The 27,426-nt window shown below is 43.3% G+C and overlaps 2 protein-coding genes across 3 annotated transcripts in view; both read right to left on the bottom strand.

Annotated features, from left to right (window-relative positions):
• Positions 1 to 8,869: 8,869 nt before the first annotated feature.
• GPR83 (G protein-coupled receptor 83) lies at positions 8,870 to 21,791 on the bottom strand. Its single transcript, XM_090030535.1, has 4 exons — positions 18,545 to 21,791; positions 17,141 to 17,266; positions 16,235 to 16,368; positions 8,870 to 15,311 (listed from the first exon to the last, which is right to left on the bottom strand). The coding sequence occupies exons 1-4, from the start codon at positions 18,929 to 18,931 to the stop codon at positions 14,687 to 14,689; spliced, it is 1,272 nt and encodes a 423-aa protein (XP_089886661.1). The 5' UTR covers positions 18,932 to 21,791; the 3' UTR covers positions 8,870 to 14,686.
• Positions 21,792 to 21,918: 127 nt separating this feature from the next.
• MRE11 (MRE11 double strand break repair nuclease) overlaps positions 21,919 to 27,426 on the bottom strand; it is a 38,672-nt gene continuing 33,164 nt past the window's right edge. For both annotated transcript variants that reach the window (XM_090030526.1, XM_090030533.1), the window contains exons 17-19: positions 26,625 to 26,689; positions 25,712 to 25,790; positions 21,919 to 24,913 (exon numbers count right to left, since the gene is read on the bottom strand). In XM_090030526.1, coding sequence (XP_089886652.1) covers positions 24,860 to 24,913; positions 25,712 to 25,790; positions 26,625 to 26,689 — 198 coding nt within the window. In that variant the 3' untranslated portion in view covers positions 21,919 to 24,859. The remainder of the gene's footprint in view (positions 24,914 to 25,711; positions 25,791 to 26,624; positions 26,690 to 27,426) is intronic.

Raw genomic sequence — 27,426 nt, 5'->3', positions numbered from 1 at the left:
TTTCATATTCTTTTCTAACAACGCATTTAGACAAACTATTTTTCTTTGGTTTAAATCAAATTTTGCAGTTTTTAAAAAGGGATGTTGGAGAAAAAAAAATCCCATCTGGCACTGACACCCACAAGATAGACACTTCAAAAAACTTCTTCTCCCTGAGGAACATTCAAAATAGAGTGAACCGCTCTCTTTCATGCCTACGCAACATTAATTCAGTTCTCTTGTGCCTATGCCTTATGATACAGTCTCCAATAACTTGATTGCATCCTCTTTTTTTCCCCACAGGGCTGCTGCCTCATTCTGTATCCAGGATGCATGGTGCTCACCTAATGAGTTCTTATTCAAATATTCTGGTTTCTTATTATTCAGTTTGTGACCTCAGCCTTCTTTATACTATTCACTAACTCTAACTAATAGCAAAATTATTAATTTTACTGGTATTTTCTACCACAGGGATATGCAAGTTCAGTATAATTTTTGAAGCCTTTTCACAAAATTCCTGCAAACCAGCAAACATTGATGAAGAGAGAGAAAGGTAAAAAGTATTGTATAATGCCAAATATTTTGAAAAATCAGGTTCCAGGTGATTCACATTGGACACTCAAAACTACCCATTAATTGTGGGTGTCTAAATTGAATCACATAGGACTTAATTTTTCAGCATCTTTAGCATCATATAATACAAATTAGGTGTCAAAGCACAGCTCCCTCTGACTCCAGGCATTAAAGTCAGGTACCAAGAAAAGAAGGAGTATACACTTAGTGGCCACCTGTTAGAAGCTACCCAGCTTCACACAGGATGTGTTTAAAAGGAGGAGAGAGAGAATCCAATTCTCCAGGACACCATTCAACAGCCAAAACCTTGAAACCCTCCTTTCACTTCCTACCCTCCCCTGCATCATCTGATACATACCTTCCAGTTTCCACTACAAAAGAAGGAGTCCTATAGACCAGTCTCTTCTACTCCACAGCACTGATTCATCCCCAGAGCACATTCATCCTGTGCATTGAACATGGCACAGGTCTCATAATAAAAACAGCAGGTGGTCATACAATTAAAGACCGTATCATAACACATACACACATTGGAGCCAAATGAATATTAATATTGGCATTGCCTGATGCGGGTGCTTGACTTTGCAAGCTTAATTACTATTATTTTAGCAGAATTGCATAGTGTCCCAAGTTTTTAAAAAAAGCAAATTAAAACAAAATTCCCTCATGTAGATGGGAGGGGGGTATCAGTAATGCTGGAAGCTTTAGATTTACCACACAACCCTCTGCTGCTTGAGCTCCCAAAGTAACTGGTATCCCTTGAGGTGGGCCAGAGGAACTGGTATCCCTTGAGGTGGGCCAACTCTGGAAGGCGACACTTTGCCAGCGGGTTTCACAGATAACATTTGACAGCCAAAAAATGAGAACATTTGTGAGACTTGAGCTCCCTTCCAGGCTCTGGACTGGAGTGTCAGTGCCACCTTCTCATTTCCCTGCCCAAGCCCTCTCTCTTCCCCACCTTGCCTCTCCAGCTCAGTGCCGTTTCATGCAGCCAGCCCCATTTTCCACACCTCAGGCTTCTCACGCAGCCCCGTTCTTCTGAACCACCCATTTCTAGTATGACCTATTGCAGTCTGCTCACCCACCCACCATGCCTGGGCCCAACTGGGGCCACAAAGAGCCTAGAAGAAAGAGGTGGTCTGTTTTCAGTTCAGTGGTCCACTCCAGGTCTGCCTACCATAGCCCAGAGCAGCAGTTGCCTGTGTCTGTCTACAACTGAAGAGCAGTGCCACATTCTCAGCTGAAGCATGCACAGTACGGACAGATTCTTTGGAGATTTTAGCTTGGGAAGCTTTGGCAAACTTGCACCTGTCTTGTGCAAACCACAGCTTTTTAGAGACTTATAAAGTTTGGGAGGATTTGCACTGAGATGGAAAAAGGTACATATGACAAGAAAAGCAGACCCCTGCCAAATATTGTCTGCTCTAAACCACAGGGGTACTCAGAGAAACAGCTGCCAGAGTGTCATGGGAGCAAACCAATGTGTGTGTGGGGGGGGGGGGCGGGGTTCTTAGCTTTGTTCTGAACCATCTGAATCATTTTGGTTGAAATTAAAACAAAAACCAAAATATCCAAGTCCGAGGTAGACATCCAGGACAGAATGCTACAGCCTGAATGGATAAAAGTTTGGCAAAGCTATAAGCACCTGAAAACAGGGTCTTAAAATGGAAGTCTTGTGCAACCTTAACAGTACCTGGTGTTACCAGCCTTGCTTGTGTCAAAGATCAAAGTCTTTGATTTCACATGCCAATGGCAAAAGGTCAGATGACAAAAGGTCAGAGGCTAACACAACAAACTCTGTGGTTGTAATTTATCCCTCTGTATTAACAGTGTTGCATATACACACCCCTATCTGTGCCTCATTTCAAATCGCTTGAGCTTTTCATACGAGAGAGAGAGAAACTGACCTTGACCGCCCAGCACAAAAGATAAAGTACCTATAGTAACGAGATTAGCTGACTTTAGTAAAGTTGTAAAATTAAATATACTATGCGCGCCATCCTGTGACCAAACAGAACCAGTACCACCCAAGTAAAAATAACCCCCCTTTTTTATGAAACCTGAGCAAACAAAGAGAGCACAAGTGCCAGCTCGTTAATTATTTATGATTGGTGTATAGTAATTGGTCACCTGTGTCAAAAAAAACTTTGAAAGAACTTCTGCCTAAAGCAGAGAGCAGAGAACCGTGTATACACTCAAGAAGAACAGATCATGCATCTCTCCGCCTACGTTATCTTTCTGGCGTACCGCCGTCTCGTCTTATCGGTCCGTTTATCTCTCTATCTTTGGCGTTATCTTTCTTATCAAGAGCTCTTAGTAATCTGCAGACTGCAATGGCTTATATGAATCGCTCAGAAGCAACTGTCTTACCCACCCTGTAAATGCTAGGTAACATGATATCTGCATGCTGTAACTGAATAAATCAACTCCTCTGCCTACACTGCAGCACATCAGAAGCGTAAGTAAAATAAATCTTTTGTGAAACCATCACGCTGTGTTTAAACCATACTGACTCCTGCTCACAGTTATCACCCACCTGCCCGGTCATAAATCCCCCTCCTCATGCCAAGCCGGTCATGCCGACCCAGGCTCGCAGGTCAAGGGTGCACTGGCGTTAGAGGTGCGACAGCTTGTAATGCTTATTTATACTGATGCTTATATAGTCTCTCAGATTTAAGAGGCCTCATCCTCATTTTGGATTTTGGCTTTAGTGAGAGCAACATCACTGTGTATTCTTACATATTGTTACTGTGAAACTTAAAGCAGAATCATACCAGACTAAGAAAAATTCCCAGCTTATAGGTGTCTCTTTTTTTTGTATTACAATGTATTTTTATACAGAGTTATATATATATACATCCTCTATCATAAACTTAGTTTCATAGTTGGTAGGGTCGGAAGGAACCTAAGCAGATCATCTAGTCCAACCCCCTGCCATGGGCAGGAAAGGATGCTGGGGTCAAATTACCCTGGCTAGGTGATTATCTAGGCTCCTTTTGAAGACCCCCAGGGTAGGGGAGAGCACCACTTCCCTTGGAAGTTGGTTCCAGCTCCTAGCCACCTTGACAGTGAAGTAGTGCCTCCTGATATCTAGCCTGAATCTACTCTCCATCAACTTATGGCTGTTGTTCCTTGTTACCCTCAGTAGTGCTCGGGGGAGCAGGGACTCTCCCATTTCCTGCTGGTCCCCCTTGGCCAGTTTATAGATGGTCACCAGGCCCCCCCTCAGCCTTCTCTTGCAAAGGCTGAACCAGTTCAGGTCCCATAGTCTGTCCTCGTAGGGCCTGCCCTGCTGCCCCCGATCATAAAAGTGGCCCTCCTCTGGACCCTCTCCATGCTGTGCACATCCCTCTTGAAGTGCGGTGCCCAGAACTGGACACAGTACTCCAGCTGCAGCCTGACAAATGTTGCATAGAGGGGGAGAATCACCTCCTTGGACCTGTTCGTGATATATCTGTGGATGCATGACAAGGTGCATCCATAGGTAGACAAAGTTCCATCACACATTTTAAAATCACATTAAGAAACCTGCGCTTCCCATCACAATAAAAGCACGCACTCCCCTGCACCTCGCGCACCCACCCTCCACTACCCCAATTGCAGTCCTTTCGTTCAAACCCCAATTGGGGGTTTACTTTCTCAGTTCATTCACTGTCTTTGTTGCTGTCAGTGTCACTGTCACATCCGCTGCTGCTGATCCTGTCATAGTCTTTCTCATTGTTTCCAGGTCCACTGTCCTCTTCATTCTCCCTGTCCACTTCCCCTCCTGGGGGTCTTTGAACAACCTGTGCTAGGTGTTGCTTTTCCAGATGAAGTTGGCTGCTTCTTCTCCATCCTCACTAACCAATTTCCAGTGGTAGGATTGAAGTTCACTCAGAAACATTTTAGCACATTTTAAGTCTGTTTCCTTGAGCTCAGTGTGCCTGTATAACAGGAGGTTCCTGCATTCCCATGGGGTGCTCCTGACACAGGACACAAAGTGGTCAAAATGCATTGTTTGGGACCCCGGCTGTTCAGTCAGGTGTCTGTACATTGCCACCTCCCTTGTCATCAGCCTGACTCCTGTCACTCTTTCAAGGAACTGGCTTACCTTTTTCCACACACCCTTGGCATACGGGCAGTGCCATAGAAGGTGGTCAATGGTCTCTGCTTCTTCCTGGCAGACCTGCCTGGGGCAACTGGGGCAAATCCCTTCTCCCTCCTTGTACCTCCACACCCTCACTGGGAGTACTCAGTGTGCTATCAACCAAATTAAGTCCCTGTGATCCTTGCAAAGGTCTTTGTGGAAGATCCGGTTCCAGAAGGCTTGGCAATCATCTCCATGGTTGATAGCCTGTCTCTGTCTCTGACTGCCTTCTGTATCTTTTTGTGGCTGGATATAGTTGCCAGGCTTTCCTTCTGTAACCCATACTTGCTGTAAAACTCACTCAGGACCCTGTAGAACCAGGGCTGCTCCATTGTCCACCGTGTCGCATTGGTTTGGTGTGTATGCCCCCACCGTCTCCGGAGGTGACCTGGCTTGTGTACCGTGCCCGCAGGAACAAGTGGATGCCTGGCATCCCCCTGCCCCTAGCCCATTTCTTTTTGTACCGAGTCTTCTTTGCCACCTTCTCCATTCGGGATCCCCAGAAGAAGGCACTCACAGCTCTCTGGATTCTGTGGATGATATGCTTTGCGGGGGGAAGACCAGTGCAGTGTACAGAAGCACTGGTGACAACACTGCCTGTATGACTGCCATGCGCCCACTGATGGAGAAGCGATGCCCATGCCACATACTCGACCTCTGCTTCACCTTGGCCTCCTGCTTGTCCCAGGCCCTCCTTCCACGCAGTTCCAGGTAAAATTCCATCCTCGCGGGGGACCGAGACCCTCAGGAACTCCAAGTCCCTGAGCTTGCCTATGGCCAGGCAGGTGCTTTTGCTCACATTGAGCTTGGCCCCCACTGCCACTTTGTAAATCCATGTGTGCCACAGGACTCTTTCTACTGCACACTTATTCCTGCACAGGATATTTAAATAATCCATGTAGGCCAGGACATTTGTTTGTTCCTTACTTCTCCTGGGGATCTGGACTCCGTGGATCTCAGGGTCCTGCCAGATGGGCTGAGCCAGTGGTTCGATGGTGCAGATGAAGAGGACTGGGGAGAGAGAGCAGCCCTGATGGACTCCTGACTCTATCGTGATCCACTCGCTCAGGAAACTGTTTGCCAGCACCTTGCTGTTTACGTCTGTGTACAGCGTCCTTATCCAGCTAGTGAAAGTCAGAGGGACACCCATCCCCTCTCAAAGAGGAGCCGGTTTGACACTCAGTTGTAGGCTTTTTCCAGATCCAGGTTCAGCACCACTGTCGTCTGTCCACTGTCTCATTCCAGCTGGAGCACATCTCTCAGCCGCAGCAGAGCTCCATGGATCTGGCATCCTGGTACTACACACAACTGGTCCTTGTGGATGATGGCACCCAGGACAGATTTAAATTGCTCAGCCAAGACCTTTCTGTTTATAAAAGCAAGAGAGGCTTTGGCTTTTCTGGGCTCCAGACAGTTTGCCCAGCAGCGAGCTGATCAGTAAGGGTGGGCAAGGAGGGCGGGATGTCTGTCAGAGTGGGCTGGGGCCCCCACAGTGCTGCCCAGGCTGGTAGACCATGGGCTCTTGCCTATGCTCTGATAGCCTCAGGCAAGAAACCCCACCCCTGTGGCTAGTATATCAGCAAAGGGCCAGTGCTTTGGCCATGGGGCCCCAGAAACAGCTCTGCTTGCTGCACAATGCCTGGGAAGAGCTTCAGTTTGGTGGCAAGAATAAGGGGGCTTCCTGAAAGTGGCAGCAGGAGATAATTGGGTCTGTACCCACTGATCAGCTTCTGCTTTCCTCACCCTCAGCTCTATGCAAGTGACAGTGGCAGGGGCAGCTTGCAGGCTGAGGTGTCCCTGCAGGACAGTGAAACCCATCCAAGAGGGAACCTGTAAGAGCCAGAAACCTGGCAAATGCCCTTTCTGTTTGTATGTTAGCTTCCAGCTTACAGAGACTAAATATATATAATTCCCCATAAACCCTGCCGAGACGGTAGAAATTTCCCAGCTGGAGCAGGTTTCCAGCTGTTTACCTGCCTTAGACAGGTTTCATTAAATTTACATGAATGCACAGTGCACTGTTATTTTTGCACACTCCCAAATGCATCATGAACATGCTGATTAACGCTCCTGGGATATAAATGGCCAAAAAACCCCATGGTTCCCTGTCAGAGTATAAAAAGGGTAATTGTTCTAAAAACAAGCATTATTCAGTATCAGCAGCCTTATTTTTACATCAAGGAGTAAACAGTCTTCCATCTTTCCTTTTGCTTTGCCCTGTCTCCTACTGTGAAAGCATTTTCAGAGAATGGAAGGAAGATGAAGATGAATATCAAAGTGCTAGCAAAAAAAATGACAATTTGAAAAGCCCTGTAAGGTGCATATATTTTTTAGCTTTTCTGCATACATCTCCTACAGTCAGGACTGAGTACTTAAAAGAGACTGCTTTCTATGCATCAAACCTGGATTTATTTTTATGCATTTTAAACTATTGGTGGTTAGTTTCATGATTGAGACAATGGAGAAAATTAATATGTAATCCAATAAAAAATAAGCCCTATTTACCAAGTGCTAAGTATCTTCCTATTGGCAATATGCTTTTAGGTGCATTTCCCCTGTTTAAAGTCTTAATTTTGCAGTCTACTGAGAAATCAGATCCCAAATCAGCAAAGCCCAAAAGCATGCTGATTACCTTGATTTGAATTAAAACACCTTAATATGTCATTCTGTCTGCAATAGCCAGCAGGTAAGCCACTGCACATTTTCTAAATTTTTTAGGGGCCCCAGGGGCCAGATAGAATGGCCTCACAGGTCGTATTTTGCCCACCATTGACCTATGGAGTCCAGTCTTCAGCAGCAGCTATGGTTTTAGCTGCTGACAGTTCAACTATGAAAGGGTTAAAACTATAGCTTTTGCCTGAGCAGGAAAGGGAGGGTGAGTGAGTTGAAGACTAAGTGGGGTCCCTAATCTCTATGACCATAATTTTTTTTTCTTCTCTTTACCTTTTAAAAAACAAGTAGCTTGTCTTGTTTGGGGGAATGTGGTATGCAAGACAATATGCTACATTCACAATGCAAAAGAGGAAACTTTCTCTCACATGCATGGATGTTTTTTGCAAGAGAAATGTTTCTTTTTATCTTGAAAATCTTGGCCTTTATGTTACTAAACATAAATCAGCCCTTCACAAGCAGCAGATAAGATTGTGGTAATAAAAGCTGCAGTGGGCTGGGCCTGGCAAAAGTCACAAATGATGTGCACTTAATCAAGAGTGAAAATATTTTGGAGGATCAGAAGGGCATGTTACTAGTAAGACTCTAGGCTCCATCTCCCCCCCCCAAAAAAAAACCTTCAGGCCCTTGTTAATATGAATAGAGCTGATTCTCCCAAAACACTTGGATATTTGCATTTTCCTACTCACTACTGCAACATCTTTAACAAAGCCAAGGCATAATTTTTTTCAGTTCCCCAAATACCACTAGATTGTATAAGAAACCTGAACCACAACCCAGATCATCGCCTCTCTCAGTAACACTCACAGGAGAAGACAGGGGAGAAAGTGACCTGGAGGCTGACACTTTCCATGAGGAGTTCATCTTCTACTGATTCATTAGACTTCCAGTACAGTAAAAGAATAAACCACAGATCTTGCAGGGGCTGGGAAAAGTCTTTACAATAATTTATCTGCCAATGCAACAGAGATGTGCTTGGGCAGGAAGTTTTCTTCTTCTCCCAGCCTCCAAACTACATGTTTTAATGACTATGAGCCATGCTTGCTGTTGAACTTAATCAAATGGCACCAACTTGTTTATACCTGGTGAGGATTTGGCCCATAAGCTACATCCTTTGAAAATAACCACACAAACCCAATTTTTTATTTTGGCATCACATTTTGTTAAATGTTAAATGTGACAATGGCATCTGAGAACTAGATCCCTGCCACTGGTGTGTAGGAGGTCGAGGGGAGGAGAAAGGGTTAGAAGATGTCAGGGTCAGAGGGAAAAAAGAAGATCATTCTGGAGATCAGTGACACGAACATTACCTGACTTTCACTTGGTTCTGAGAGTAATAGAAAACATGCTTGATCCCAAGGGAGGGAGGAGTAACACCTCAGAATGCGTGAGCAAAGGAGAACGGGGTATTGGTTGTAGCCATGTTGGCCTAAGGACATAGGCAGACAAGCTTCTTTGGGTAGATCTGAATGGCACATTAGACAGCAAGGGCACTGCACAAGGTGGTGTACACAGATTTGCTAGCTGCACTCTGTGACCCATACTTTATTCTCTGCACATATATACCAATGAAAAACTAGCACAAGTTAAAAGCATCTGGAAATGGTTTCACAATATAAATTACAGGACATGAGTGAAACTTTCTTATGATTATTTAAAAACAACAGCACATTTCTCTCTTTCTCACCTTACTGCCAACTGCTGGGAGTTTAACGCAGAATGAGGCACCTTTGGGTAGTAATGCAGCAATGATAACTAGCTGATTTCCCAAGAGCTCATGCTGGGGTAACAATTCCTGTGCAATAGCAAAGTACAGTTTCTGGAGGCTTCTGTGTTGTCTTGCTCAGAAACACACCCCCTGTGGTTTAGACCTTGAGGTGCTGAAGTCCGGCTGCCACAGTCATACCTGATTCTAAACAAAACACCAGCAAGGACAGTGTGAGCTTTTCTCCCATTCATCACTGTGCAACAAAAATGTTCAGTCATCATGGGTCACCTTGCTGAAAAAGTTCCTCTTCTGTTCTTGGTGTCATTAACACCATTTGTCCTGCTTTTTTAAAGCTCTATGTGTGTGTGCAGTTCCCAAGAAGCACCATCTAAGGCATCTAAGTAGAAAGAAGACAGACACAGCCTACCAGCCTCTTATCTGAGATCAAATGTACCAAGGGAACAAAACTCAAAGGTAAATTCAAAAGCTAAGTTGCACAATTTGTTAGATACCACATGACCACAATGATGTATATTTACTTAGGTAAATAAGAGTCGAAATTAAATTGTAAACTAACTTGTGTATTACACTTGGTGTATAGTGTATGATGATTTTCATATTTTTAATTCTCTTTTTGCAAGACATTTCTGAATAGTCTTTTCTTTTCTTTTCTTTTCTGAGACTGTAATTAGACTCCCTTTAAGAAAGGCTCCGTTAACCAGTGCTGGCAAAAGATACTGAACTGATGGCCTGGTGTCTCGAGTCCCAAGTATGAACAGCTTTTTCCACTAATTTGCCTTAACTGTAGAAGAGGCACTTGTACTATATAGGGTAAGAGGATGCTTCTATTTTCTCATACCCTCCCAACCTATGCCCTCTCTGATGATTCCCAAGAGGGATGCTAACTTGGGTGACAAATCTGTGATACAGATACTCATTGGGTGTAGCTACACATTCATAGTTTCATAGTTTCATAGTTAGTAGGGTCAGAAGGGACCTGAGCAGATCATCAAGTCCGACCCCCTGCCATGGCAGGAAAGAGTACTGGGGTCAAACAACCCCAGCAAGGTGTACATCTAGCCTCCTCATAAAGACCCCCAGGGTAGGAGCCAGCACCACTTCTCTTGGAAGTTGGTTCCAGATCCTAGCCGCCCTGACAGTGAAGTAGCGCCTCCTGATGTCTAGCCTAAACCTACAAGCCTCTGCCAGCTTGTGACCGTTATTCCTGGTCACTCCTGGCAGTGCTCAGGGGAACAAGGACTTCCCCACTGCCTGCTGGTCCCCCCTGACTAGTTTGTAACAGGCCACTAGATCCCCCCTCAGCCTTCTCTTGTGGAGGCTGAACAGGATCAGATCCCGTAGCCTCTCCTCGTAGGGCCTGCCCTGCTGTCCCCTGATCATGCGGCACCCAGAACTGGACGCAGTACTCCAGGTGTGGCCTGACCAGTGCCGCATAGAGGGGGAGGATCACCTCCCTGGACCTGCTTGTGAACCATCTGTGGATGCATGCCAAGGTGCAGTTGGCATTCCTGACTGCATCCCCACACTGCTGGCCCATGTTCATCTTGGAATCAGTAGTGACTTCAAGGTCCTTTTCTGCCTCTGCACTGATGAGAAGGGAGTTCCCCAGCCTGTAGGTATGGTGCTGGTTGTTCCTCCCCAGGTGCATCACCTTGCACTTGTCGGCGTTGAATCCCATCCTATTCTCGTCCGCCCACCCTTGTAACCTGTCTAGGTCCAATTGTAGCCTATTCCTTCCTTCTAGTGTGCCCACATCCCCCCACAACTTAGTGTCATCAGCAAATTTAAACAGGGTGCTTTTTACCCCCTCGTCCAAGTCACTGATGAAGATGTTGAACAGTGCGGGCCAGAGGACCGAGCCCTGGGGGACCGCACTGCCCACATCCCTCCAGGTCGGAAATGACCCATCCACCACCACTCTCTGGGTGCGGCCCTCCAACCAGTTGGCGACCCATTTGACTGTGTAGGTGTCAACACCACAGCCCCCCCCAGTTTCTTAATGAGAACAAGGTGAGAGACAGTGTCGAAGGCCTTCCGAAAGTCCAGGAAGACTATGTCCACTGCTACCCCTGCATCTAAGGATTTGGTGACCTGGTCGTAGAAGGCCACCAGGTTGGTCTGACAGGACCTGCCTCTAACAAACCTGTGTTGGTTGCCCCTATGCATAATCTCCCCCAGCTGGCCTCTCGTGGCAATGTGCCAGAATAATTCTCTCAAAAAGCTTATCCAGGATTGAGGTAAGACTAACTGGCCTATCGTTCCCCGGGTCCTCCTTCCTCCCTTTTTTGAAGATGGGAACCACATTGGCCCTCTTCCAGTCCTCTGGCACCACACCAGAGCACCAGGAGTGCTCGTACAGCCATGCCAGTGCTCCCGCAATGACCTCAGCTAATTCCCTCAGCACTCTGGGGTGGAGATCATCCAGACCAGCTGACTTGAATACGTCCAGTCCCTCCAGAATTTCCCTGACTAGATCCTCCCTGACCCTTGGCCTAGGTGCACCTCCCCTGGGATCTGAGGGGATCCCAGTGGGGGCGCTGATCTGGTCCCTGCTCAGGAAAATGGAGACAAATAGGTTAGCTTTGTCGTCTGGTGTGACGACCAAATTTCCTAGAGTGTCTTGCAGGGGCTCTACGTTATCCGGTACCTTCTTTTTGCCCCCTATGTATTTAAAAATCGACTTCTTATTGTCCTTAATCTGGGAAGCTAGTCACAATTCCATCTCCGCTTTGGCCTTCCTGACTGCCCCCCCTGCATCCCGGAGCAACTGCAGCATAGTCCTCCCTGGTGATGGCCCCTCTCTTCCATTGGGTGTACGCCTCCCTTTTAGCTAGAAGACATTCCTGGATGCTTTTGGTGAGCCCTGGGGCTTATGTGCCATCCTGCTCCCTTTGATCTGTGTTGAGATTACCACCCTTTGGGCTTGGAGGATCATCTCCTTAAGGAGCAACCACTTTTCTTGGACACCTGACTACCCTACCCTCCAGGACCTCAGTGCTTCCCTGACTATTCTCTGTAGTTCATTGAAGTCTGCCGTCCTGAAATCTAGGGCTGCTGCCTTGCTGCAGGCCTTTGCCACCTTGCGCTGGACGGTGACTTCCAGCAAGGGATGATCACTGTCGCCCAGGTGGTCGAGCACCCACATCCCCCTCACCAGGTCATCACCCGTGGCCAGCACCAGGTCCAGCAAGGCGTCTCCCCTGGTGGGGCTGTGAACCCCCTGGGTTAGGTGGAGGTCCTGCATTCCGGCTAGGAACCTATGTGAGCGGTCAGACTTGGCTGACTGCTCTTCCCAGCAGATGTCTGGAAAGTTCATGATGACCACGTCCTTTGACCTAACTACCTCTGTGAGCTGACTTAAGAATTCCTGGTCTAGCTCTTCCCCTTGGTTGGGTGGTCTGTAGTAGACCCCCACCGTTAAGTCTCTTTCCCCTCGACTGCCTAGTATTCTAACCCAGAGCACTTCCGTGTGCCCCTTCTCTGACCTTGTGCTACCTGGTGAGAATGTGTATTCCTCCTTAATGTATAGCGCCACACCCCTGCCTTTCCTCCCTGTCCTGTCCCTCCTGTACAGCCTATAGCCCTTGATATTCACTGCCCAATCATGCGTTGAGTACCACCACGTTTCAGTGAGCCCCACTATGTCTGGGTTGGCGTCAGCTAGCAGGAGGGTAAGTTCCTCCTGCTTATTTCCTATACTATGAGCGTTTGTGTAAAGGCATTTGAGGCCTCCTGTGGATGTGTGCACTGGCCCCCTAATCATTCATTAACATGCTTTTCCTAATGTGCATTAAATTCAGTACCTCTAATGTAAGGCACTAAATAAATGCACATTAGGTTTCCCTACTGCACAGTACCAAACGCGCATGCTTTTTAGTGACTCTTAATGCACAGTAGCCTATTTTTACTGCACATTAACATATTAGCATTTCTTTGCCATGATGCTTTAAGGTGCAGTAAAATAGGCTACTGTACATTAAAGGACATGGGTAGATGTATGCATATCGATTTGGAAATGAACTATGACTGAATACACTACAGAGGTCAAAACCATTTCAGGGTATCATCCTTCTATCACTGTTATATTGGACTGGATTCAAGCCAGCAACCAAAGGTGAATTGTCTCAGTAGCAATTCCATGTTCACCCCAAAATATTTTTAAGAATAAGTTTTGATGTATATAGACTGTGGATGCAATGCTATGGCTCTGGCTCAACAATAGGCATCACACGCTCACAAAGTCTCACAGGTAAAAGGCTACAACTAAGGCTAATGGAGTACATTATCCATGGATACCACATTACACATGCAGTGAGGGCCAGATCCTATTCCACCCCAATGAAATCTCTGGGGAAAAAAATTAAGTACATCTGTCTTTGTAACACACCTTCCTTAAGACAAAGTCACAGAAAAGTGAGAGGAGATGCATGGGCAACTGGTGCCTCCTGAGTTAGGAGGAGCACTTGCCCCCCCTAGCAGCCATTCAGCAACCTGGGGGGAGTTCCCCCTATGGCTGATCGTGCCAACCTGGAATGGCCAGGGTGCTTCTCCTGGTGCCCCCACTCCCTGGCTGGCACTCTCAGGGGGGCACCAGCGCTCCCACCTGCCCCCCTGCCTGTTGCCTAAGTGGGGAACACTGGGTGTCAGGGGCATACCAGTGCTCTCAGGGGGTGCACCTGCACCCTCATGCACCCCCTATGTATTGCCACTGAGGAGATGGACCCAAATCACCTTCTGCATTGATGGTTTTTCAGGGTGGAATAGGATCATGCTTAGGCACTATTCTATGGAAAAGAATTCAGCCCAGAGGGTACTGTGTTGCCACCCAGTTGAAAGACAATTGGACAACAGTTGTCTATTCCCTTGGCGGGGGGGGGGAGGTTACTGTCTTTATTTCATTTGGAGGCTGCATGTATATTTTCTGCCAGTCTGCTTTAAAGATGTCAGAGGTAAGGAATTTTGTGGGTGATAATTTGTATTGGACCAACTGCATGGCTGTGATAAAGTTAGACAAGCTTTTGAATGGAAGGCATTCTGCTTCAGGTCTGGGGAGGGAAGCATGCACAGCGATGATGACAAAGTAGGGGAGCTGTGAAATTGGATGGGGAGAGAAATTCTCATAGGGTAGCAAACACACAATTAACTGGGACATCAAAACCTATCAGAAGGGAGATGGGTCATTATCACCTGTAGTGTGAAGGAATCATTTCAGGAATCAGGTAGACAGTAGAGTGCCATAAAGTTAATACCAGTGTTCAGTCCTTGCTGCTTAGTGTTCAGCCAGCTTATGAAATTTTGTTCCCAAATTCATCTTTTATTAGGTAGATTTCCCTTGTGCTCGAGGTCAGAAAGGGAGCAGTTTTTCTGTGAGAATTGTACTCCTACTGATATTTGTATTTCTGTCCTTTATACTTCTTCTGTGAGAGCTCATTCTGGCTGGACAAGGTTGTACACACTCTTGCCAGTAGAAGTTCATTGCCTCCTGTGAGTCAGAGTTACCTGCACAAAGGGGCCTTTTACCATGTACTTTTGTCTGTGCCCTGCAGTAAATCTTCAGTTCTTGGTGAATCCTGATACTTCCTCCACAACCATTCATATTGTTACCTCATTTAACTCACAGCAACAGTAGGTTCAACTGAAGAGATGTCTGTCTTTCCCAGTTGGCTATTAGAGATTGAGGGAAGCCCATGGGAGACCTGAAACTTCTTGCAGTTGCTGTTTTCTGGCCAGGCTACTTTATAGGAGGGAACCATGGACAAATGCTTGTGCTCTTTTGGCGCAGGGGATTTTCGACACATGTTGAGCAAAGACTTCAGTTCCGACCTGAAATTGTCGTTGAGCCAGCAGTAAATGAAGGGGTTGTAACAGGTGCTGCTCATTGCAAACCAGTGAAAAGCAAAGTATAAGGCATTGTTAGTGCGAATAGTCTGGCTGGAAAGGAGGACAACGTAGCAATTTAATGGGAACCAGCAAACAGCAAAGAGGACAACTACTAACATCAGCATCTTAATGGTCTTTTTATTCTTTCTACGAAGGGCAAAATACTGTTCCGTAGTCACATCCCCTATAGCACTGCGCAGCCAAAGCTTCTTGGCCACTGTTAGGTAGGCAGCAGAGATAATCAAAAGGGGCAGAACATAGAGCAAGATGAAGGTTGTTAGGTCCAGATACTTCCAGAAGAGATCAGCTGGTTCAGGAAAATCTGGGACACATAGGCAGCGGATAACTTCTTCACTGTAAATAAGAGGATCAACAACAATGAATTAACTAGCCTGGTATCAGATAAGAAAGAAATTAGAAAGGGAAGCCTTCACACGAGAAGGCTGAGGGGGGACCTGGTGACCGTCTATAAACTCATTTGGGGGACCAGAAGGGTTTGGGAGAGGCCTCGTTTCCCCTAGCACCCTCTGGCATAACAAGGAATAACAGCCACAAGTTGTTGGAGAGTAGGTTTAGACTAAACTTCCGTAAGAACTACTTCACGGGCAGGGCAGCTAGGATCTGGAACCAACTTCCAAGGGAAGTGGTGCTGGCTCCTATCCTGGGGGTCTTTAAGAGGAGGCTTGATGCCTACCTGGCTGGGATCATTTGAGCCCCATTTTTTCTCCTGCCTAGGCAGGGGTCAGACTTGAAGATCTACAAGGTCCCTCCCGACCCTACTTCTATGATTCTATGATCTGTAATAAAAATGTACCTTATAAAAATGTTACTGTTAAAACACTTCACAAACATAATCCTCAGCACAAATCTCTGACCATATCTGATAGGTGTTAACATCCTTATTTTACAGAAGAGGAAATGGAGACAGAGACAGAGACAGAAAGAGATACAAAGCAGAGCAGGAGTTAAATCGGTACCCATGAGTTTCTGGTTCCCAGCAGTAGTTTGAATCAATGGAGACACTGGCTGGTGTCAAGGCCAATTTTTACCAAATGAGGATCTGTGCCTCTGTCTTGCTAATCATAAGAAGAATAAAACTAAAGTAATAGAATACAAATACAATAAGAACTGGAAGGCAACCATAGTGTAAACTGCAAATTATAGGTCAAGTCTCTAGTTCAATTATAGATCAGTGTGGCCTCTGCCCTTCAATGATCTACCAACTTATCACTTCTATGCATCTGGTCTTGCAGACTGCAAGTAGGGACCATCCTTACCTGTATTCAAAAGTGAATAATTTTTGGTAGATAGCATGAGGGAGGGAGAAACAGGTGGCCATGATCCAGATAACTGAGATGTAGACAACACCTTTTGCAGTGGAAATGCGAGGTTTCAGTGGGTACATGATAACCTGTGGGAAATATACAGTAAAACTTCTGAAAATTGCACCTTATCTCCCAGCTTTAATTACTGCAGGAAACATCACATTGACTGGCCAGATGTTGCGTGGCCAGCGACTATACACAGCTCCAACTGACTTCAAATGACAGAAGCTGAAGTTAATTATATAAAATGAACTATTTTCACTGAGGAACATGAGTAAAGTAAGCAAGGGTGCTTCCAGGGGTTTGCAACTTTAGGGCAATGCACCAACTTCAGAGGTGCTCTATGCAGGCATAATCTCTGCAGCTGTGCATCTGTTTGCAGGTTGGGTCTAATTAAACAGGATAAATAATGGGGAGACGCACAAAACTTTCACATTCATTCTCCCTGTATAAGACAGACAGAATTGTGGGGGACAATACATTTGGAGTTGGTTCAAAAAAGTTCTGACAGAAAATGCATTTTTTGCCAGTTACATTTTTGACAAATTTCACTATTTTTGCTGCAAATTTCAATTTTCCATTGGGAGAGCCTTTAAGAAAATCCCTCCTCCATCTGGCAGGTCCCTGGGCTTCTGACCATCTCTACCATCCCATCTAACTTCTGCTATATTGTATTTACTCCCCCTTTTGACATGATATGTGAGAGCTGCTTAAGTAAAAAAAACATATCATCACACTGGCATTTCCTTACATACCTGACACTATGTTCATTGAGATCTGAGGTATAAAGAGGATGCGATTTAACCACTGCTTTAAAGCAAGCATTTCCAGTTCATCAAGACTTAAGAGCACTCTCACCTGATGCCTGTCCACTGCAATTGCTGTGAGGGTTAGGGCAGAGACGTGCAGAGAGCAGTACTGTGCAAACCTACTGACGTGACACATTCCTTTCCCGAAGATCCAGGTACTGTTCACAAAACGAGCCTAGGAATAATCCCACGATGGAACAGAGTCAGCTTTTGAGGCACCTGCCACATGCATTATTTCTACCTCCTTTCCCAAAGGATGGAATTTTCAGGCTACAAGTTGTTTAACACAGCGATTCTCAACCTTTTTAGAATTCAAGCCACCCCATTCAGAAAATGTCAGTTCTTTGTTTTCGGGCATTTTTTGATTATGGAACAATATTAAAGCAATTCTTTGGTCACGGAAAACTCAGAACACAGTAGCTCAGAATATTTTTGACACTATGGATTCCTATTTGAAATCTCTGGGTTTAAGTTGTGAATCATGTGTGGGCATTTGTACCCACTGGTACTTTTAAAAGGATCTTACAGCACCCTGGTTGAGAATCACTGGTTTAACACAATCCTATTTGTTTTATCTACTCTTTCTTCTTTAAATGATTTGCTGATTTCTGAAACCTGCAACAAGGCGTTAAACAGATTGGAGCTATCAGGAGCTGATCTGACAGTCCAACTGTTCTGATGCTACTTACTGATCCAGCAACTGCATCAGATCAGTATGGTGAAGTGACTTCTGGTGTTTTTATTTTGCTTCCTTCAGAATATTTTCCTTGTACCTAAAGAACTGTCAGTAAGTCATTTCCTCCTTTACAGCCCTTTGTGCTGGGTACACAGATCACCAAGCATCCCTTAGGTGGTACAAAGCTAGTATATCTTTTCATCAAATCATGTAAAAGGATACTGACCATTAATCATTGTTAAAGGGAGAATTATACTGTGTTTTATATTTATTTATGTATTAGACTGCAACGGATTATTGTACTGAAAACTCTTCAAGGAAGAAAAATAACTAGATGCTGTTAAACAGCACTGTTATTATTGCTTATATAGTGCTGAGAATGTCTTTTGCCTTAAGCACATGCATCTTTTTATTATTAACATCAGATTTTCAAACCAATCATATAAAATCAGAGAAAACATTAAATTTGCCAAAGACTAATTAAATAGACTGCAAAGATCACTAACAAGCATTTCTACAGAACATCCATGCATGCACTGGAAGCAGACAGACTAGGAAATACTTAACTGCCAACAATAGGATGAGTAAAAAAGGTTGATTAAATCGACAAGAATTCTTTGAGCATCACTGGAAGCTCAAATTGCATCTGTAATATGGTACCTTTTGTCATTACCTAGAAAGGAGATCCACATACTAAGCCATTTCTATAATTCTCTTACCAAAGTTCACATTTTAAAGGAAAGGTAGAGGGAAGAGACTTTTGCTGCTCTGTCTTACCAAAGTAAAGGGAGTATTGAGAAGCGTAATCATTATGTCTGCCACAGCCAAATTTACAATGAACAGGCTGGTGGCAGATTGCATCCTCTTGTTCTTGACCACGACGTGACACACCAGGAGGTTCCCAAACAGCGAGAAGACAATGATGAAGGAGTATGCCGCAACTAGCAGGGCTTTCACCATCAGATTCTGGGACTCTGCTCCATATCTGCTCCTGCCCACAAAGTTCTGCCACTCAGCAAGGGTGTAGTTATCCCAGGAAAAGAAACTCGAGATGTTGGGGATTCCAAGAGTTCCTTCAAAACTTCCATTGATGGGTGACGTACCTCGTTTTTCAAAGGCATTAACTAAAGATGGGAGAGAGAGCCAGATGTAATGAGAAACCATGTCTGATAAGCTGCAGCGTTTTTCAGGTTTAGAAATAACTCATCTACAGTACTGCACTGCGAGCCCATCAATGGGAGCTTTGATGATCAATAGTTTGCTGTCTTTAATGCAAGTAATCTTCATGCCTAAAACTAGAATGTGGTAATTATTGTAGATGAAGCAAGCACACACAGCCCCAGCACACAGCTGCCCTTCACTTGGGATGTACTGTTCTCTCTCTGCTTGTCAGTACTTTTATATCTTAGGCAAGCTCCCATCGCATGAAAGCTGCTACCAGAATCTCTGCCCATTGGATTGCATATTAGTTCTACTCTGACGTGGTTGCTTTGTGCAGGAATACACTCCCCCTGGGCTTTGCTCCATGCTCCTACATTTGTAAGAGAACTCCATCTGTGCTCAGAGAGACAGACACATCTCTCTATCCGCTGAGTCATAAGCACCTGACCTCCAGTCTGACTTGCACAAGTAGCTGCTGATTTTATGCAAATTCTGTAGATTTCAAAAATGTACACTGTGCCTGCTATATTCTAGGAGAGATTATAATTCAGAGATATAATTTTAAAATGTGTTATAGACTAGATTCAGCTACTTTACTGCATTGCAACATACACTGTATCCAATAGTAACAGGGTCTAGAGACTAATAAAACAGAGAGAATAACAATGTTAAGTCAATTTACTCAATTCATAGGTTTTTATTCTTGTGAACCAAAATGTTACGGGGCTATTATAAAACTGCTTAAGCCTACATTAAAGGTAATTTTTTATTATCGCTTCCAAAGATTTCTCTCACATACATGGAAGCCAGGCTTCCTATTGGCAACTCTTTTTCCTTGTGGTCAAAAGAATAAAAACTGGATTTTGTATAGTTGAGGTTTTACATGCACACAGTGTGTTATTTGCACATATTCAAGTGTTGAATATTCAGAAAGAGGATATCTACTTTTATGTTTCACAGGACAACAGTAGGTATATGCCTGCATGTGTATGCACACGCATGCACGAACACACACACACACAGCTTTAGAGACCGACACTTCCTAGAGTTAGATTCTGCCTAATAGTCTACAGGCCTGACTCTCTCCTTCAAAGGATTACCACTGTACAGGCCAGTCCTCAACTTACGTTTTGAGTTACTAAGTTTTGCACTTACAACATTTATAAATTGATAGCGTTTCAACTGCATGATGTCAGTTTCGACTTGCAACGTTTGATCCAATGCAACGCCATACCAGCGAACAAGTTCCCTGCGTTGCTCATCTACCTGGAGAACATCTGTCCAAACTTCCTTGGACACTTTCTTTAAGAAAGCAGACAAGACTCCAGGAAAACCTGCAGCCAAGACTTCTGAAAAGACTCCAGCCAAAACCCTTCAAAAAGTCCAACCAAGAACCCTTCAAAAAGTCCAGCAGTCACCTCAAAGTTAAGTCCTTCCAAATCAATGTGATTATTTACAATATAAATACATTAATGTAGCTATGCTACTCATCTATAATTGATCGAATACAAAATTCTGTGGTATTATTGGTGAAAATAGGGTATCGGACTATAGTTCAGGAACTAATCCCCCATTTATAACATTGTTTCTTCTGAGAAAATTGGTTCCGAGTTACAACATTTTGACTTAAGATGCGGTTTTCAGGAACCAATTGCGTCATAAATCCAAGGACTGCCTGTATGTTTTTTCTACTAGACCGGTCTCTGCTCAGTCATAGTATCAATGGAAAACACTAGTGATAGTGTTCATATTGAGTAGTGTCCAAGAGCTCCTATCAAGTTTGGATCCTCAATCTGCTTGGCCATATTCAAAGGCTTAGTAAACTCTTTAGCACTGAGTCTTATTACGTAAATAATTAACCTCCATGGTGCAAACCATATTTCCACAAAGCAGCAGGAAGTAGGGCATCTGGTCTGCTTCTTATGGTCTCCAAAGCAGTTTAACATGCTGGAAAACACTTACCTAGACAATGTTAAACCCTCTATAGAGCTTATTTGCATGCTGCTTTTTTTCTGCAACCATTTCCATATGAACTCTTTTCACAGTAAGCAATGTCAGAGGAAGCTTTCCAATGAGTAGGCTATCAGCTGGCAAGAGTGCTGTGACTGTTCACCATCTGGGCTGGGCAGAGAAAAATCTAGCCGTAGCCAGTTCAGAATTCTCTGGTCCGTGAAAAATGTCTAAGTATGTTGCCAAGCAGGATTCTCCCCTGACTTGGCAATAGCAGGAAAACACCAACAGTTTGACAGTTCGATTTAATGAGGACCAAGGGAACAAGAGCTAAAATGGGGTGGCAAAAAGCTGGTTCAGTTTTGCCAGGGACTAGACAGAGCGCTTGGCTTTTGCATTTCTATGCAGCTCAGCGTAGGCTAACAATGCCAGGAGAAGAGAACAGTCCCAAGATCAGAGGGTGGGGAGTTAAACTGGACAGTCCCAGGCTGAATGCATAACTTTGTCTTCATATTCTCTACACAACTTCTAGCCCTAAGACCAGATTCTCTCTCAATAGTTTCAACAGACAGCCAGCCCTCCCTTCTGCCAACCAACCCCAGAAGTCTTCCTGCTCTCCATATTCCCCTTAACATGCCCACTGGTCTCACTCTTACCCTCCACCCCACTTCTACTTTCCTCTTCCAACCCACTCTCTCATTTAGTATTTGTTTTTACCATAGATGCCATCTTCCTAGCTTTGGCAGCTGGGGAACTGTTCATTAAATCAAAAGTATCAAACCAGATCAAGTCTCTCACAAATCTCCTGCAGCGTTTGAAGCCGGATAATTCCCTAACTCGATCGTTCTTTAATTTCCCCTCCTGCCTTGGTGTCAATCACTTTGGCATTTTTCCAAGCAGCTGATAAAGCCATTTTCGTTTCTTATGAGCAGTCTTTCAGAAAACTCTGCTCCCAGTATAGTCTGCCTTGCCAATCAAATTTCCTGAAAAAGATGATTCAGCCTGTTAAATACATCACAGGAATAAGGTAGCCAAGGTCCTTTGGGTGAATCCAATATCTTTTATTAGACCAACTGAAATAGTTGGAAAAAAAATTTTTTAGCAAGCTTTCAGGTTTAAAAACCCTTCATCAGGCTGAGGAAGCCTCTACAGTTGGTGTGTGCCATCTGGGAATAGTTGCCATTCACTGTGCCATCAGTGAATATAAATATCGCTAGAATCTCTTTGGGCTTTTATTAACTTTTTAAAGAACAGGAGATGCCCTGAGTAATGCTGAATACATCACTGAGAAGTTTCTGAGAAGGCCTTGTCTTTATTACTAGACCAAAACAGACTACACCATCAGTCAGCATTTTTATATAAAAGCATGTATATCTAGAACTGTTAAGAAACTGTTATTTTTTTTAAATATTAGGCAGGTTTATCTTTATGTCCTGTAGCATTACCAGGTAATAACTTTGTGTTCTCTAGTGAAATTTGAGAAGGGTAATATGTTCTAGTAGTGTACATACACCCACTATGAATTACAACTAGGTAAGGAAACCTTATTTTAAAAACAATGATGAAGAGAAACACTGGAAAGCATTTGATCCCATATAGAAACAGACAAACCACCTAAAAGATTCAGTGTTAGTTCCCTGATGACCTGGGGCGTGCCTGGACTGTAAGAAAAAAAGGAGCTCCATTCAACCATGCTTTTTTATGACATTTTTTGCTTAAATAAATCAGGAATCTATTTATTTTCAGTAGGAAATTTTATTTAGCTAGCAAGATATATAAAATGTAAATCCTTCTGATCTAATGCAGATAATTAGCAGAGCCATACAGCTGACATCTACCGTTTACATAACATTGTAAATGGCTTTTTGTGAAAGAAACATTTTAACTTACATCTGGTAAACATTATTCATAATTAGACTGAATGTAAGTTAGAAAGCTTTTGGCATCTAGCTCCCCCCAAAAGTCTCTGTTTGCTGCTATAAAATTCTCTGCTAGGTCTATCTGACAGGCAAGACTGCTGCACAAGGACAGCCATTTGTGAATGGGAAGAAGAATCAGACCATCAGCTCGTTTCCTCATTCCCCAAAATGACTTGCAGGGCTCCTCAACAGTCCAGAAATCTGGTGGTGGAAGAGTGGCGGCATTGCCACTCCCCTGCTCCCAAATTTCCAGAACTGGGGGAGTTCTGCGAGCCAGATAGCATGACCATGTACCGGTACGGGGCTGAATCAGAGCAGCAGGTAGTGCAGAGCCACACTGACTCCATGTAGGATCTATCCAACAGACCAGATCTGGTAGGCAGGCAGCTGGACTGACCCTGCACCACTGATCCGGCCCATGGGGCCAAACAGGTGAGCACTACTGCCCCAAAGGAACAGTGCTTTGTAAATTCTACAAATCTTTTAATACCTTGTGGGCTACGTTCAGTATTTGATGATTTCCACAAAGTACTCCAGATCTCAAAAGTTTACTTGGTTTCATAGCTGCAGAATCAAATGCAGACCCATGATGGCAGAGCCAAGGTAACACAGCTGTAAAGCTCCACCTTACTTCAGGAACTGTCCAAGCTTCTGTATTTCCCCTGATAATTACTGTATGTAGTGTAGTGCTTCCCAACATCCAACTGGGGGGGGGCAGTCAGGGGGACTAATGAACCATACAGCCCAATGAAAGCCATGAAGGCTTTGCACATTATCAGTGCTAAACCATTGAAGGCTATACTAGCAGTATCTCAGATATTTCAATGTGATAGGTCACTTGGAAAGAAGTAAAAAATTATCAGAAGTGACCTTACAGTGGTTTCATGCTGTGATCATATTATTCTAGTCTAGAATTTGTCCCACTGGAAGAGAGCTCTGCTGAAAACTGTGATGTTTCAGTGGGAATACTGAAAAAGAAGAGAAGAGATGTAGGAAAAAATATCAGCTAGAAAAGAAAAGGTAAGTCCATTTTGCCCAGTATTGTCTTAATGCCTCAATCTTTATGTAAGCAAAACTCATGTTGACTTCTCTGAGAATCTCATTTAAACAGCTATCCTACATATTTCATTCGAGTGACAGAAGTAACCAGCCCAAGTCAACTTAAAGCCTCTGGCATTTTCTAGAACTGCACAGCAAAAAAAGCATTTCTATATTTTGTGATATTTTGCAATAGATATAGTGTAGTTTCTCACAGAAAGCTAAAAATATGTCTAAGTCTGGCAGTAATACTTTTAACACTACAAGTAGCATTTTGGGTCCTCAGGCTTCTCTACTCTTACTGCAAAAAAAAGAAAGCAATTCCCATTATGCCTGCAAAACTTCGCATATTGCTCTTAGTCAGTGGTGCTCAACCTTTAAAGCAGTGGCACATGTACTTGTGATCCAACTGCATCATAGGCCACCATTCCCCTCCAGCAGGGGAGGGAAGTGGCTGCCTGTATCAGAGGGAGAGGAATGAAAGAGTAAACTACACCTGCCCTAGGGGAGAAGGGAAAGTAAAAGCAGGAAGAACTGCAGAGATCAGCAGAACAGTGTAGGGCAGGGCAGGACATGTGCCAGGCATTGATCCCCTGTGCTGTAGGCCAGATCCAATCACTTTGGGGGTTGGATCTGGCCTGCGGGTCACACATAGGTCAAGCACCATTACTCTAATTTATTCCTCTATAAAATTCAAAAAAGATTAATACATTTTGTGGAAGGCAGAATTCTTTTATATACATTCCAGTGATGCAAACAAACCTTAAGAAGTTTTACAAAGTAAACATTTTGAAATACTCTAGGGATTCTCTCTCAAAAAGTAGTTTTTTTACTGTTAGACATTTAATAATGCAACACCTAAATCACGTTGCATTCACAGTATCACTAAGAACTACTATTTCACACAAGGAGTAAAACATTAAGGCAAAAATAATTTATGGTAAAATGCTATATAAAACATTGCATATTTATTTCCTATTTCTTCACAATTTTGGCAATATCTTTTTATTTAATGAAACCAGAATCATCTTCTATTTCTTCTTGATGCAGTGGTGTTTTTGAAGGGGTCAAATTCATCCTGTAATTTAAGAAGGTAAATAGGTTTTTTTTTTAAATACTAAAAAGTGCTGAATAAAATAAAATTATTACAAGATCAATTTAGAGCACTGGTAGGTCATTTTATTTAATCTTTTTTTCCAGTAGGTAGGTTTAATTATTTCGTTTTCTTAGTTCTTATTTATTACTTTGAATATAAATGCAATTCATGGACAAACTGTAAATACAATGACGTTCCAAGTAAGACAGTAAATCAGGCTAGAGTTAACTAGACTGGAATAATTATTCCAAAATCAAATCAGTTTCCAAATGAGCTCACGGCAGGAGGTACACGTAACTATATTTTTGGGGGATCCCGGAATTAAATTATGGCATACTCTTATTTTCTTGTATACTAATAATCACAATTAACTATGTACTGTGATACTGCAATAGCATCAGCTGCTTAGAAACTAAGATGATGTACCGCAATTTAAACCCTAACATAGACAAGTATTCTGCAAAAAGCACTGAATGAATCTACGTTGTAGTAAATGTACATATGGAAACAAGTCCGTTTCTTTTTGGATGTGGGTTGCCAAATATTAACTTGCATGTTTATGAACCGCAGTTATGGCTTTTTTTTGGCTCCTAAGAGCTAGAAGAGTTAAACTGCAAAATTAGTTTACTTAATTTTAATAGACAACATAGTACTATTAGAAATAGATACAAAAAAAATCCTGACTAAATATTAGCTATTATTCTGACTACATATCTTTAGTCAAGTAACTTGCAAAGCAATAATAAGTTGCAAAAACTGACGACAAAAAGCATACTGTACCTCGTCCGATTCAAAATCAACTCCCTTACTCATCAGGCTTTGAGAATCTGTTTTGCTGGATGTAGATGTACTTGACACCCTTGATGGTTATAAACAGAAACACATATAAAATCATAATAGAACATGGCACCCATACCAGATGTTCCAGTGAATTTCCCGAGTGACTGGACCAGATCTTATAAAAACATTATTTGTAGTTCCCCCTCTCCTGTTAAAATGCATATACTTAATGTAACAAGTGAGGTATTAATGAAAGAGTGAAAATCAGCTGCCTGTTAGCTGAAGATTAGGTGGTGCCAGTTTTTCAGAAGAGACCAACTCCCAGCTGGGCCACATACTAACCTGGTGAGATTTTCACCAGTACCCATCAAATCCCAATAAAAACAATAGGAGCTGGCCTAACAACAACAAAAATATCTGATCTTCTTTGTAGATTCAATCAGCTATAGATAAAAGCACCATAAAGCCCTGCTGAAGCATGTAATCTATACAGATATTGGGCGAGCCAGGTCCAGCTAATATGATGCCTCTTCTGGGCATGCACTGTGCTTGGCATGGGAGTACCCCAAGCTAAAAGAAAAGCAGTCTTGTTTTGTTTTTTTTTTTCACATCTGTAAGCGGCCTTGAAATCCGTTGTGATAGTTTAAAAAAATGAAATTCAGATCTCTGAAACACTATGAAGCCTGTGCATGTCATATATCATAATTTTTATTTTTGCTTTTAAATTTAGTGAAATGTGATTAGAAATAAAAATGATAAATTCTAATGAATAAAAAGTGAATTTCAGCTAATGGAGCCCTTTATAGATAGTGACAAAAATGAAGTGCTGTGATCCAATAAATATGCAACATACCAGAATGGTTTACAAGACCTCCAAAAGTCCTTAAGCCATTATAAAAATAAATGTACCAACCTCTGATTTACTTTTGAAGCAGTAAAAGGAATTTCTTCCACATCTGAGTCATCATCTACAATGTCCTGGAAAAATATAAAACAAATTATATTTAATATCTACTGCTTTTGGCTAGTACTGTGGCCCAGGGTAGACCCTGCTGAAGTGTGAAGCTCAAGGGACAGAAAGTTTATCGTGCTTCTTTGGGAAAAGGGGAGGATGAGTACATTTTGTAAACAGCAACAGCTTCCCAGTGAGAGATGCAGGCATGGGCTTGGGAGAGGCAAAGTCTCTACGAATTATGAAGCAGGAGAGTAGGAATTGATAAGGATGGGAGAAAAAAAATTAGAAGAAAATGTTTACCTATTATGGAGGAAATGAACAAGGGCTGGGAAGTGAGATTGTGTTGGGCAGGGCCAGATGTCCTCCTAGGCAAGAGGAAGTGGAGCAGAAGAGGGTGGGGTGCGGGAGGGCATGGACTGTTTTTGATCTCTGGGGTATTTAGAGGTGGTGTTTTGTTATACTAATTTTATATTAATATTTTATTCTGTTTTTATAAGACTCAATGTGGAATCTCCAACCCTGAAGGTTTTTAAGACCCCACTAGACAAATCCTTGACTGATATAGTTGGGGGTGGTCTTGCTATGAGTAGGAAGCTGGACTTCCTGAGATCCCTTCAAGCCCTAATTTTCTATGATTTTGTCTTTTATTGTAAGCTTCCCTGAGCATTTTTTGGGCAGCATATACATCTAATAAACAAATATTTTTGTTTTTGCTTGAAAAGGGTAGATAATTAGAACACTACAAAAAGGCAGCAGTATT

The sequence above is a fragment of the Crocodylus siamensis genome, chromosome 1 (genome assembly GCF_052110815.1).
Source record: "Crocodylus siamensis isolate JL-2025a chromosome 1, ASM5211081v1, whole genome shotgun sequence".
NCBI lineage: Eukaryota > Metazoa > Chordata > Crocodylia > Crocodylidae > Crocodylus > Crocodylus siamensis.
The sequence above is the reverse complement of the archived record's forward strand: the minus strand, read 5'-3'. Positions and strand labels throughout refer to the sequence as shown.

Coding starts and splice junctions, on each gene's coding strand:
- GPR83 (XM_090030535.1), bottom strand. CDS start 18,931: ATGGTTTCTCATTACATCTGGCTCTCTCTCCCATCTTTAGTTAATGCC. Junction 17,267..18,544: donor TCAATACTCCCTTTACTTTG/GTAAGACAGAGC, acceptor GATTATTCCTAG/GCTCGTTTTGTGAACAGTAC. Junction 15,312..16,234: donor TTATTCACTTTTGAATACAG/GTAAGGATGGTC, acceptor TCTTATTTACAG/TGAAGAAGTTATCCGCTGCC.